Consider the following 13,034-nt stretch of genomic DNA (forward strand, 5'->3'; position numbering starts at 1 on the left):
CTCAGAAGGAACATCCTGTTTGCCTTGCAATTGTTCAACTGGGAACTTCAAAAGTTCAGGCTGCTGCTCTCCGAGGGTGGTGTTTTAAATTTGCAAAGACACACTGTAGCGAAAATGAAGTCTGTGGACAGATCCCTTTGGCAACAGAGTAGGTTTCATTTTGCAGTCACTGGTGGACTGTTGGTTGCTGCCAAGAGCACCGTATTGAGAAAGGCACAGATCAATGCACTGATCTATAATCTAAGCCTCCGGTGAATGCAGGAGGAGCCAAGGAGTTGTGTGTTTCATGATCTCATTCTTCCTAAGAGGCCAGTTTGCCAGCTGCATTTCTTCTTGTCCCAGTATAAATGCTATACACGCTAACAATTACTGTATCTCATTTTCCGGTTTACCATTTCCAATGCCTGAATTTGTTTTTGTTTTTTTAAACAGACTCACCACCTATCCCATGGATGAGTTACTTGCCTTGCCTTGAAAGAATCAGTAGTGTCATTGGATATTGGTCAGCGTGGCCTCAGGGCTTTCAGAATGAATGGAAGGTCATGTGGCATGAATCTCCACCGGACATCAAGAACCCCACAGGGGCCTGGGCTACTCGGTGGCCAACATATTCCTCCCATCAGAGCTCACTCGGCCACTCCCTGCTCCTCTTCCTGTGCCAGCACACCCAGCCCTACTACTGGAAGTCATGCTAACAGCGTTCACCTCAAGATGTCCTCGGGAGCAGGGATGGCTCCTCAGAGCAACATAGCCGCGAGCCCCATCCATCTGCCTGCCCTAAGCCCCAGGCGACAGTTACTCACCAATGGGAAGCCTCAGTTCCAGGTCACCCAGGCTGGTGTCGTGGCAGCATCTCATACTATAAAGCCCAAACAGCAAGAATTTGGAGACCCCTTCTCTCCAAATCCCGAGAAAGGTAGGATTGTCACTTTGGAGTCTCTTAAAAACGGGAATGTTTCATTTGCCCCATGTCTGCTGACAGCCAGCAGGTTTTCTGGAAAATATATGTAATTCAATATTAGAGTCAAGGTTCAAGGTCTCATGCTTGGAAAGGGGTTGGGTGGGTGCTTTTGAATGTGTGTGAAGGACAGTGACAAGTGAGCGGTGCCTCAGGATTGAAGCAGAGGAAAGCAAAGCAGCTCAGCTGAAAGGGAACTCGGGAGGAAGGTGATGATGGGGCCGGAGCTGGGGGCAAAGTCTGTCTTCTGCATACATGCGGCTCTGCCCTGGCTTGGGGGCGGAGGGGTGGATTCTGCAGGCAGTGGAGGACAGGGCCTAACCAGGATCCACGCTGGTATTATAAGAAGAGCTGTGCCCAGGAGGACAGGATCAAAAAGGAGCCATTTTAGTACCCAGTAAAAGGAGGCCTCAGTAAATATAAGTGAGGAAAATGTAAGAGGGAGATCAAGCTGGAATAATGCATAACTTTCCCCCTTGTACTGGGGATTAAGACCACGAGCTCACAGTGGCAAGCTAGGCAACTGCTCTGCCATCGAGCCCTGCGGACATGTATGTTTTGAAACATATATTTAAAATTGGTTCGGGACTAGAAAATGTGGTTAATTTGAAATGATTGGATTACCCTAGATATTAAATTAAAGAGTAGTGGTTGAGGACTAACAAACTATTTGAGCGACATCTTTTCTCTAGCAACTGACTGGTGTGGCCGTAATGAATTTACATTGCAGATGGTGTGTGTGCTTAGGCCATGAAGGAAAAGAGTGTATATCCTACACAACTACAGCCTTCAGTGCACGCTGTGTATTTCTTAAAGTACGTTATCAACTCATATTAGATGAGTTTGTACTGCAATAGAGTTAGCATGTTTCTGGATGTCCGTTTCCCCATTTAATTAAAGTGAATGATGAGTAATATTGGACATGTAGCCAGAGACTTATTTGTCTTGGTGTCTGTGTATCTTGGTCTATGGAGTGTTTGGCCATAAATGAAGAGATAACAACAAAAAACCCACAACAGTAAACACACATGTAGCTTTTATAATTTCTCTTTTGCTCTCTTCTTTCCTTTTCTTTTTTAAAAAATTATTTGTATTTAGTCTAAGTTCTGTTTGGAGTTGTTTGCTTTCCTAGAGGTACTAGTATTTAACTTGAGGTAAAGTTTGCCCAGAAGCCTTTTCTAGAATAGTCTGCCACTATTAGGCTATTGGGCCCATGGGGTAGAACATGGACTTTCTTCCCACCAAACTCCACTGTTTGTTTTTAGAGGCACTGTGGCAGTGACACCCCTAAGCTCATCTTGACTAGGGAGCTGTAGTTACCTTAGGTATGATGTCCGTGTGACTGACGGTGCTAATGTGATAATATTAAGAACCCGTGTTTCTCATATCATGTATGTGTTAGGCAGCATGTGTGGATGCATCCCAGCACAGACTCAGAGATTGCTCGCCACAGTCCAGGGTGTGTGCTATGTTTGATTTGCCCAAAGAGAACAAGCACTTTGGGGACACTAAGAAGGAGTTCTATCTTTCAATATTACTTTGATAGAAGTCATAATTATGACCCTGGTTTAAAGTGCACTTCAGGAACTTGGGTTAAGTGACCTTAACTGAGTGAGTCACCGAGGCCAGTGTATCTTGTAAGGCATGTAGAGCAAGTGCTATTCCCAGATCTTTCCCCGAGGCTTGCTGGCACTTCGCTAGCAGTGCCTGGCTTCCTGTCAACATGCTTGGAGCACAACTGAGTTCTCACAGATAAGAAGCTGGGGACAATCCGAGGTTATTCCTTTCAGCCCTGCATCTTGGATGCCATCAGTGGTCTTAGGGAGGCCAGAAGTGGTGGAATTGTTTTTGCAGATCTTGTTGGAATTCATAAGTTAAGCCAATAACCAGTGGTCTGGGATCGCTTAAGCTCCATTTGATCGTTACTCAACAAATAATTATTGAACCTATATTGGAGATCTGTCATTCTGGAAGGCCTGCCATTGAGATGTTCACTCCTCGGGATGCTCGAGGATTCAGACAGATATATGGGCAGTTAAAGGTAAAGCTCAGAGAGTTCTCTGAGAGAGGCATACTCAGAATACTTTGACAGCCTTTATGTGTGTGTGTGTGTGTGTGTGTGTGTGTGTGTGTGTGTGTGTACACATGTGCAGGTAGATGTGTACAGAAGTTCAGAATAGAGGTCAGTATTGGTCTCTTCCTCAGCCACTTTCCAACTTTTCTTTTTTTCTTCCTTTTATTTTTCAAAGACAGTCTCTCACCAAAGCCAGAGCTCACTGTTTGACTAGAAAGGTGACCAGCCTTTCCCAGGGCTCATGTCATCTGTTCTTCCTCTGCCCTGTACTTAAAGATATAGCTCCTCCTGGCATTTATGTGGGTGCTGGGGAACCCGAACTCAAGTCGCCACACTTGCCCGGCAGTCACTTTACAAACTGAGCCATCTCTCTGACCCATCCTGGCAATGTTGAGAGGGCTTTCTGTCCTACTGATGGGTGGAGCTAAGGGAAAAGTAGGATGTCTAAGCACAAACATTTAGAAGGGGAGGTGCTAGCCTTGCAATGTCCTCAGATGTATGCACGAGAGAGTGTATGTGGTCATTCATGAGCCAGCAGGGTCTGTGTGTCTGCACAGGAGGGAGCTTTGCAGCATTTGCTTTGGGTGGGGAGAAGGAACATGTTTCAGGCCTGGAAGGGTGCAGATTTCCACCTAGCTCTACATGGCTCGAAGGTGTGGCGTTTCATTAGAGCTGACATGGGAGGGGAGCCAACAGGACACAACAGACCAAGAGTCTTGAGTGATGCACCAGGATGTGTAGATGTGTGGGTCTGCTTTGACTCTGAGCTGAGGAAGTCAACTGAGTACCAGAAGAACTGATGGATGGGCAAGTCCTTGTCCAAAGGCTCCAGACTCAGGAAGAGCTATTATTTCAGTGTGAGTCCAAAGGCGAGAAAAAGAAACCAGTGTTCCAGTTACTTCAAAGGCAACAGGCAGGAAAGGGCTGCCCCTCACGTGGGGGAAGGATCAGCCTTTTGCTCAGAGCTTCAGAGGAATTAAAAGTCTTTCCTTACCATGGATGGCACTCCACTTCCCCAACCTGCTGATACGCATGTTAATTTCATCCAGGAACACCCCAACATGAGCTGGGAATAATGTCTTACCAAACGTTTGAGCACCTTGTAGTCCAGGCAGATTCGCACAAGATTAACCACAAGTGGAGCCGCACTGAATTGTGGCATTGTTCAGTTTACATAGCAACAAGAAAGAACCTTTCCTGAGTCCCAAGAGTGACTGTGTCCAGAGAGTTTAAGCTCTTGAAGGTTGTTACAAGGGAAGACCGGTGGGAAGTGTAGATTCGAAGGTCTATCGGTTAAGGATTACATTCCACTAACCTGGAAACACAGGTAACAGTGCCTTTGGCATCCTCTGGTGTGAGTTCCAGCTGATTCCATGAGGTCCCTGGCATGCCACAGTGAACTTAGAGTCTGAGGGAACCAGAGAGTTACAGAGCATTCTTGGCTCACCAGGTAAAGGTCTCACTAGCAGAGATGGACAGTTTCCATGACAAATTTCATTATATTCCTTTTGGTGATCTTTGCAAAGCTGCAATCTCAGCAAGGACTTCTTATTCCCGTTTCTGAGAGCATTATTCACCACAGCCAGAAGGTAGGTATGCAAGAGTCCGACATGATATGAATGATGGACGTATGGTGAAGATGCGTGGAGACACAGCTTGAAAAGGAAGGAAATTCTGGCATATACACGGATACGTAAGCATTGAGCAAACTGCTAAGTCAACTATATCTGCTTCAAAAGCATATGCATCCTGTGAATCCTATAATGTAGCTTCTTGGAATAAGAAAGTTTGTAGAGCCAGTGGTTGCTAGGAACATGGGCAGCAGGAATGAGAAGCTAGTACTCAGTGGGTACTGAGATTTGGTGTGAGTGAGAAAGTTTTGGTGTTTGGTGGCTATTTTTTTTTTAATTTTAAAAACTAATAATTTAACATTTGGGTTTTTTTTTTTTTTTTTGAGAGAATCTCAAACTGACCTGGCACCCACTTTATAGATTAGGTTGGTCTTGAACTTGGGGCAGTTACCCCTGTCCCTGCCTTTTGAATGCCAAGGCTACAGGCAGAAGCGACCACCCTTGGCTATTTTACCACAGCTTTAGGAAACAGATCGATGTGAACAGGCACCGAGCATGGAAGCATCTGCCTTATCCTAGGGTTTGAGAAGTGGGAGAACGCACCACGGGGAGTCTGTCCCTCCTGAAATGGCGCCTATTTAAGAATCAAACAGCTATGCCATTTCTTCCTTTTAGTTTATGAATTTTAAAGCAGCTAATAAGTTGCTAGTACATAAATGCCGTTAAGTGTTTACACCTAACTCCTTAATAAACGTGGCTGTTAGGTGTTTCTGTGGGCCCGAGGCCACTATAAAAACACAAGAGACGCTCAGCTGGCCACATCTTTGAGTGCCAGGGCCTGTCATGAGGCAATTTTTCGTACGGCTGTGTCAGTGTTGGCTGTACTGTACAGCTTTGCACTGTCAGGCCACACACCATGGAGTGTTCCTCTTGGCTGCACAGTGACTGCCTCAGTCCAGCTCTGACTAGAGTTTGCCTTCTGAGAAGAGGGGGGAGGATAAAAGGCAGGAAGAAAAAAAAATGATGATTTTCCTAATTTTGCCCCTTCAAATAGTTTCGTGGGAGCCCCATCCAGCCATCTTTACTTAAACTAACCAATCTTAATAAGCTACTTCTTAATGATCAAAATTCATTATTTGGTCTCAGTGCTTTGGTCTTTTTTGCTGTTGTTTGTTTGCCTGCTTTTTTTTTCTTTTTTTTTATTGCTTTATATTATTTTGTACTGTGTTCTATTATAATTAAATAATTAGTTGATTGATTGTTTTCTAAGACATGGTTTCCCTATGTAGTCCTGAATGCCTTGGAACTCAGTATATAACAGGCCTTGAACTCAGTGATCTATTTGCCTCAGTATCCCCAAAGTGCTGAGCTTTCAGACATGTGCCACTACACATAGATTAATAGGTTTGACTTTTTAGCATTTTGACACATTTATGTGTATCAACTACATTTTGAACCGTTCCAAAAAAAGGTGACATTTAATCTTCAAGTTGGCCTTCTTCATTTATATACACAAATGCATGTTCATCATAACTGGAAAGTTAACTCAAATACAACATCATTTATATATAATTATATCTTAATATGCAGTCCATAATGAAATTAATTTAACATTATTGTTTTATATTTTATCCATAAATTAAATTATTTTCTCTCTCCACTTACAATCCAAGTGACCTTTCTCACTGGTTTTTAATTTTGACAGCTCTAATTAAGTTCAAACATTATTACACACAGCGATTGCAGCATTTCAGGCTCTTTTTCTAGACCTCTTCTTTCCCCTACCTCCTTAGGCGTTTTGTGTGTATGTGAGTGTGTGTGTTTTTCAGGTGAGCTGTTTTATGGCTCTGGCTGCTTGGCCTGACTATTTCATCACGATCTGATTCAGGTTAGGATATGACCTGACCTGAACGGGGCGGGAGGGATGGCTCAGTGAATGGAGTGCTTGGTGTTTAAGATTGAGGACTTGACTCTGGACTTCCAGTACCCTTGTAAAAGCCAAACACCATGGTGTGCTTCTGTGATCCCAGTGTGCTAGGGCAGACACAGGAGGATCTCCTGAGATTCCTGGCAGCCACTCTAGCCAAAATGGTGAGTCTGAGGATCAGAAAGAGGGTCCCTGCCTCAGACATAAGGTGGAAAAGGATAGAGGGTGCCCATCCAGTGTTAACCTTTGGACTGTATACCACATGCATGACCGTACACCTTCCCATAGACAGGTGTGCTCACTTACACACACACATTAAGAAGACTATGGAATAGGTAATCTGTGGGTGAACATGAGCTTGTCAGCAGATCACTGCACTGTGGACATGTATCCTGTAAAAGTTAGTGATGTCACATTTCTTAGCCTTTTCTAGCTTCCCCTTTGGTCTGTGTCTAAGTCAGGTTTTCCTGGTTGAATATGATGGTGGTTTCCTGTGGTTTTAGTCCATGTGTGGTTATAGGCTGGTGTCATACAGTGCCAAGACACTTGATAGACCGTGGACATCCAAAGGGAAGGACTTGTTTCGGCTCACAGTTACCCAGGACTCCGTGTAGGTGAGGAATGATGGTAGAGCAACTTGGTCATGTATGTAGGAGCATGTAGTTCCTTGCCCAGTAGCCAGAACAGGAGATACTTTCTGCTCAGAGCTTGGAGCTGAGTAGAACCTTCCCAGCATACCCTGTGTCTGCCAGCCGGACAGTATGTCGTGGATTCTATTACCTCCCCCCAAAAAGCCTCTAGCTAGGGCAGATGTGCAGATACAGAGATTGTGGAGGCATTTTGGATTCAGACCACAGCTGTTGGGAAGAGGAGCCTCCTTCTTCTCTTCCAAATCACGGGACCCTCACTCGAAGCCTCTTCCAAAAAAAAAAAAAAAAAAAGGTTCTCTGTGACTCATTCCTGTCACAATTCTTTCTGATGCTTGAATTAACCCAAATATGGCCAAAGGAACCCTCTTGAGGTCAGTTCCTGTGTCCTTTAACCACATTCCCATTTAAACACTTCCTGTTTTCAGATGTAACAAGATGATTTGCCTCTCACTGGTACTTCCCTGCCCTAGGCCTGAAATTGCCCACTTTCACCCAAATCTCAAGTCCCTTTTAGAGGGAGATGTTTGCAGAGCTGTGCAAAGGCCATCCTTCCTACCTTTGAGATGCCACCACTTCCAAGTCCACCCTGCCCATGGATAGTCAGTCAGGGAATGCATCGGAGAAAGAGCTGCGCTTAAAACACACTGCTGTGTTCCTCATTGTAGGCCAGGGCAAGCTTCAGTCAGGGCTTGTTTTTCCTTTCTGACTTCCAGTAGGGGAGGGAGCAAATTTAGTTTACTATTTCTGAAGTAGTAGGAATTGGTTTTCAGATTGGTTGCTTAGACCAGGTGAGTGTTTAGTGTGTTGAGATGAACACCCTTCTGAGCCTCAGGAGGCATTGTGTGCCGGGCAGTCCTGACTAGGGTTTGTGGCTTGTGGGGTCCCCCTTTACACTAGGGATGGCATATTCTTGCTTCCTGGTCCAGCAGCACTCACTGTAATTAGACTTGTAGAAACTCATTTTTTCCCCAAAGCATCAGGGAAATCAGTTTTATGATCCCCACTTTAAGCACATTTGACACGACTATTTAAATATTTAAGACAGTTCTGCATGTGTAGTACCCAGAGGACTGTATAATTGGGAAGATTTTCATTATAAAGGTTTTTATTTTGCCTCAGGCCCTCTGACATTTCTTGTTGGGCCGGGCTGTCCTTGGAGACAAAAGGAGTTAGTTATTCATTAGCATTTGTGGGTTATTCATTATTGTTGGTTGGAGAAAAACAGAATATCAACAGAGGACAGCAGACTAATTGGGATTTTAAAACTCTTGTGTGTCACCTAAGGCTGCTGTCTCTGTAAAGACCTAGTTCAAGAAAGATAATGTATTATGTGGCCCTTGGAGGGCCAACTCCTCATGTACGTTAAGTAACACATCGTTTGTTTGTGTTTTTAATTTTTAAGTGCTTGTTGGCTCATTTCATCGGTTGGAGCCTGGAGTTGAGGTTAGGGGTTGATTCCTGGGTGGGTCAGCCAGCAGTTTTCCTCCTGCTCCATCATACCTAAAGTTTACAAGGCCGCCCCTGGTTTAAAATGTTACCTCTCTGTAGGAGTATACCTCCACTTAATTTTGAAAACCAAGAGACAACAAAACCAGCTGTGAGTCCCATCCCAGGGCTGCTGGCAGAATACAGCCATACTGCAAACAGTCTAGGAGTAGCACTGTGGGGACCCCCCCCCCTTATTTGTTAGAAAGAGCAAAACACTCTGCTCCCCCTCCCCTCCTTCACTTCTGCTTTTTAATCATTTATATTTCCCTGCACTTCCAATGTGGCTTCCTGTAGAATTAGAGCAAATAAAGTTAATATTCCATAAAAGGCTCCCAAAATAACCCTATCAACCAGAGACCGAAGGCATTATTCCAGCTGAGGTGGCCGGAGTTTGCATTTCGTCTGGCCAGCAAGGCAGGTGAAGTGCAATGTTTACTTTTGTTTACTCCCTGGGCTGCACAGGGCCTACTTTGTGTGATTTATTGATGCTGGGTGTAAATCAAATTGATGATGAGTTTCCAAGTATTACTGAATGGCAGGTACGATCTGTTCCAGTTCATAAAAGTGCTTTGTCAGGCTTGTAGCATTTCACGTTTAAAAGAATACAGTGTTTTCTGTGAATAACTTTTGCCCAGTGCAGTGCTAAGGGACAGCAAACTTTTGAAAAGGGAGGGGAACAGTCACCCTGGGCACTTTTTAAAGGCTGTTTACTATCAGAATAACATGGGTTTTCCCCTCTTAACACATAACAGAGAATTAGGCAAGCTTTAGAAAGAAAGCAATTATTATCCTCCGTGGAGGACCCTGTAATATGCCAGACACTGATAATCTTTGAGACTGGGCAGAGACAGTGTGTCAGGTCTCTTGTTTAACTTCAGGCACTGTTGGGGCAGGTCAGACTTCTCACCTGAGTTCATTCACACAGGAGATAAGAGTCCGCTGATATTTCCTGAAAGTCTGTCTTACTCCAGGGCTTGTTCCTCCAATGTGGTTAGGCCCTGGACCATGAGCCTTGGGAACCACTGATGGGGTATTTTTGCCTGGGGGGGGGGGAACTTAAATAGACCACGTTCCAGTGGAAAGCCACATATCCAAGGACATTTGGGTAGTAGAAATGTTGCGGGTGGAGGGGTATCAGGGCTGGACGGTATTGGGAGTGGATCTGGAAAGAGTTGGGGGAGGGAGGTGGTGTGATCAAAACACAGTGTAGGGAATGAAAGAGAACTGAGTTTTAAACATTCATCAAGACTCTTTGATGTGCTGTTGCCTGGCCCTGTAATGCACTGTCAGCATATCTTTGTCTTGCATCTCAGGATCCATTTCACACCATCGCGATTTTCCATGATTCTTAACGAAAATCAATAGTATTATTATTCACAACTAAAAGAATACAATATCTTAACTGAAACGTAAGGGAACTACAAAAGCAATGCAGCTTTTGATAAAAGCGCTGCTATAATAGGAAAGTGATTCAGTGTAACTATGCTTACACATCGGAAGCAGCATCAGACAAGCTTCTACCTAAAAGCAGAATTAGGCAAAGTTCTGCTGATCCACATGGGTTTGTTCGTTCAGGTATCTTGTTTTCTTCCAACAATATGGAGTATGAAATGGTGGCATGTTCCTATGAAAGCAGTCATGAGTCTTCCCTTGATTGCCATTATAACTTTGTAGATGATTTGGCAGAAATATGGGTTATAAAAAAAATAGACTAAGGATCCATTCTGCCTGCCCTACTTGAGGGTCCAGAGGAAAAACAACCTAAAAAGAAGAAAGAAGGCCAAAAGGAAGAAGAGAAGCCAAGAAAATAACCAGATTAAAAAAAAAAAGAAATCAAGATGGAGCCGGGAAAAGCAGACTTAGATCCTGGTGGCTGTAATTGGACATAGGTAGATACAGATAAAGAGATTCTGTAGGTCTTTATCTCATATGGAAGGGCAGTTTGTATCTTTGTCTACTGGACGTAATCTTATCGTGTAGAGGGTTTGTGACTTAAGAATCTATTACATGAACCCATTTGAAAAGTTACCGGGCTTTGAAGTGATGTTTGTGATGAGCAGTGGTGAGCAGTGGAGGAAAGAGGACATCGGGGCAGTAACTCCACTCGGGACGGAGGCAGTAGGGTGGGCAGAGTGAACCACCAGGGAAGGGACTAGTGTGGAGGGGGCGGCTAAAGGACGGAGTGACAGAGTTCGTGTGCTTGGTTCTACACTAGAGCAGTGTCCGAGGAGTGAGACCGTGGGGGCTGATAAAGAGATGAACCAATCTTAATATTTACTGCAACAAGGTTTTAAGTTGTCTTGTCTGTCAATTTTAGTAGAAGTGGCTGATTTTGTGTAGTATGGGAGAGCTTGGAGGAAATGCCGGGGTGTTCTCAGAATCCCAGGAGAACCCTACTGTGGTTATTTTAGTAGAGACAGTGTAGCTCTAGAAGTTTCTGAAACAGTGAATGTCTGAAGAAGCACAGGCTAGCTCTTAGCTTAGTACAGATACTGTAATGGCAGAAAGAGCTGCCACCCTAGGGCTGGAGACTGGAAAGGAAGAGGGTACCAGTTATCAGAATCTAGAGTCTTCAAGCCATGGTCCAGATGCTCCTGGTACTGCTGAGAACTGGAATGAATTGCCTATTACTCTTCTAGAATCAAAGTAGTAATTATGGGTTCCTGTTATCTGTGAGCATCACTGCAAGCCCTGGGGTATTCTATATAGTTGTTAATCAATAACTGCACCCAGAAAAGGGGTCAGTCAGGGTTACGTGGGACTTGGTCTCAGTTTTTGTTCTGGTTTTTAAGCTGAATGGTGTGAGAGAGTAGCAGGCCTGGGTGAAATCGTTGAACCACGTTATGGGGTCCCTCTCAGAAATGTTTGAAGTGTTTGGAACAAGCCCAGAGACATAAAGCAAAACAAGAACCACAACTTCCTTTTCATGCTTTCTTTGTAGTTTTTAATCAGATTTTAAAGGGTAATGATAGTTAATACATAACATAATTCGGCACATGTTGATATAAACTTTAGATACTTTATGTTATTACGTCTAAGCTGCTTCAAAACTCAGTGAGGTGAGGACCACTGGGCTCGCTGTTAGTGATTTTTGTAGATGAGGACACTAAGATCTTCCTGTACCGTTCATTCGCTCACATGTGTAGCTAGGAAGTGGAAGGACCAGGATGCAAGTCCATCACTTGGCTCTAGTGCACAAACCTTTAGCCATTAAGCAATATCGTGTGTGTGTGTGTGTGTGTGTGTGTGTGTGTGTGTGTGTGTGTGCGCGCGCGCGTGCGCGTGCATGTGTTCTGTGACAAAACTTTTCCTGGGGAGAAGATCCACATCTATTCACCCCAGGTAGGGAACCCATGACAGACCAAAGTCTGGATACCACTAAGGTCCAGCGTGGAAAACCAACAAGTTTATTGTGGTGAGGGTATGCTCAGAGGAGCAGAAATGACTCAGAGGCAAGTTGCTCACCATGGCCAGCTCACTAGAACGGGTGACAGCTCACAGAAGTCGGGAAACCTGGAGGACACTACACAGCCTACTGGAAGCTCATCACATAGGAGAGCGTCCTTTCCAGGAGTCTCATTGGTAGAAATTGCATCTAGGAAGCTCTTCCTGTTAGAGAACCTTCTTCAAAGCTGGGATCTGCTTACTCTGGCTGGAAAGGAGGGACCTAGCGGATCTGGTTAGTTTCAGAGAGCTTTTAAAGCCACTTCATTTGTTGTCCTGCTTAAGGAGCTCCCCTTCAGGATGGAATGTTTGAATATCAGAGAAGACTGTTATACTCCATTCCTCCCTATCTCTCACTTCCTCACCTCTTCCACAATGACATCTGAGGGAACTATGGACACCCATCTGTGGCTAAGAAATCGGCCACCACGCCATACCCCTTAAGTCACCTGTTCAGGAGCTTCACCAGAGGTTATGAGGTGAGACTGACAACAGCTGTGATCTGTGGGCATATACAACATGTTTAAAGGGGACTTGGTCAGGCACATTGTGCCCATCTAGGAAAATCATGCATGTTGTTTCCCTGTTGGGACTTAGGCCTCCCCAGCTGCAGGAATTGTTCTGGGTTATGGAACCAGGCCTGCAGACCCTTTTGTGTAGAGCTTTAAATCTAGTTAGAAGGACGTTTTCTTACCCATGCCCTCTGAGCCACTGGTGCACAGACAGGCACGTTGTGCCTCATGGTGGTGGATTAGTACACAGGGTCCACAGCCAAGTAGGAATGCTAGTGCCAGCTCTCTACCAGCAGCCTGCATGCCCCCCTCTGACCAGGCCTGGCTTAATTTCCCCACGTCCCACAGTCAAGCATGCATGTGTGGCGTCTTTAGCAACAGTGTCATTATCTAATCTGGGCATACAACTA

At 44.7% G+C, this 13,034-nt stretch overlaps 1 protein-coding gene across 1 annotated transcript in view; it reads left to right on the forward strand.

Annotated features, from left to right (window-relative positions):
• Window positions 1–528: 528 nt before the first annotated feature.
• Window positions 529–13,034, forward strand: part of GLIS3 (GLIS family zinc finger 3) — a gene marked incomplete at both ends in the record, with an annotated part of 400,740 nt that continues 388,234 nt past the window's right edge. The window contains one exon of the mRNA XM_080912067.1: window positions 529–916. Within this exon, the coding sequence (XP_080768193.1) occupies window positions 529–916 (388 nt within the window). The remainder of the gene's footprint in view (window positions 917–13,034) is intronic.

The sequence above is a fragment of the Micromys minutus genome (assembly GCF_963924665.1).
Source record: "Micromys minutus genome assembly, chromosome: 2".
NCBI lineage: Eukaryota > Metazoa > Chordata > Mammalia > Rodentia > Muridae > Micromys > Micromys minutus.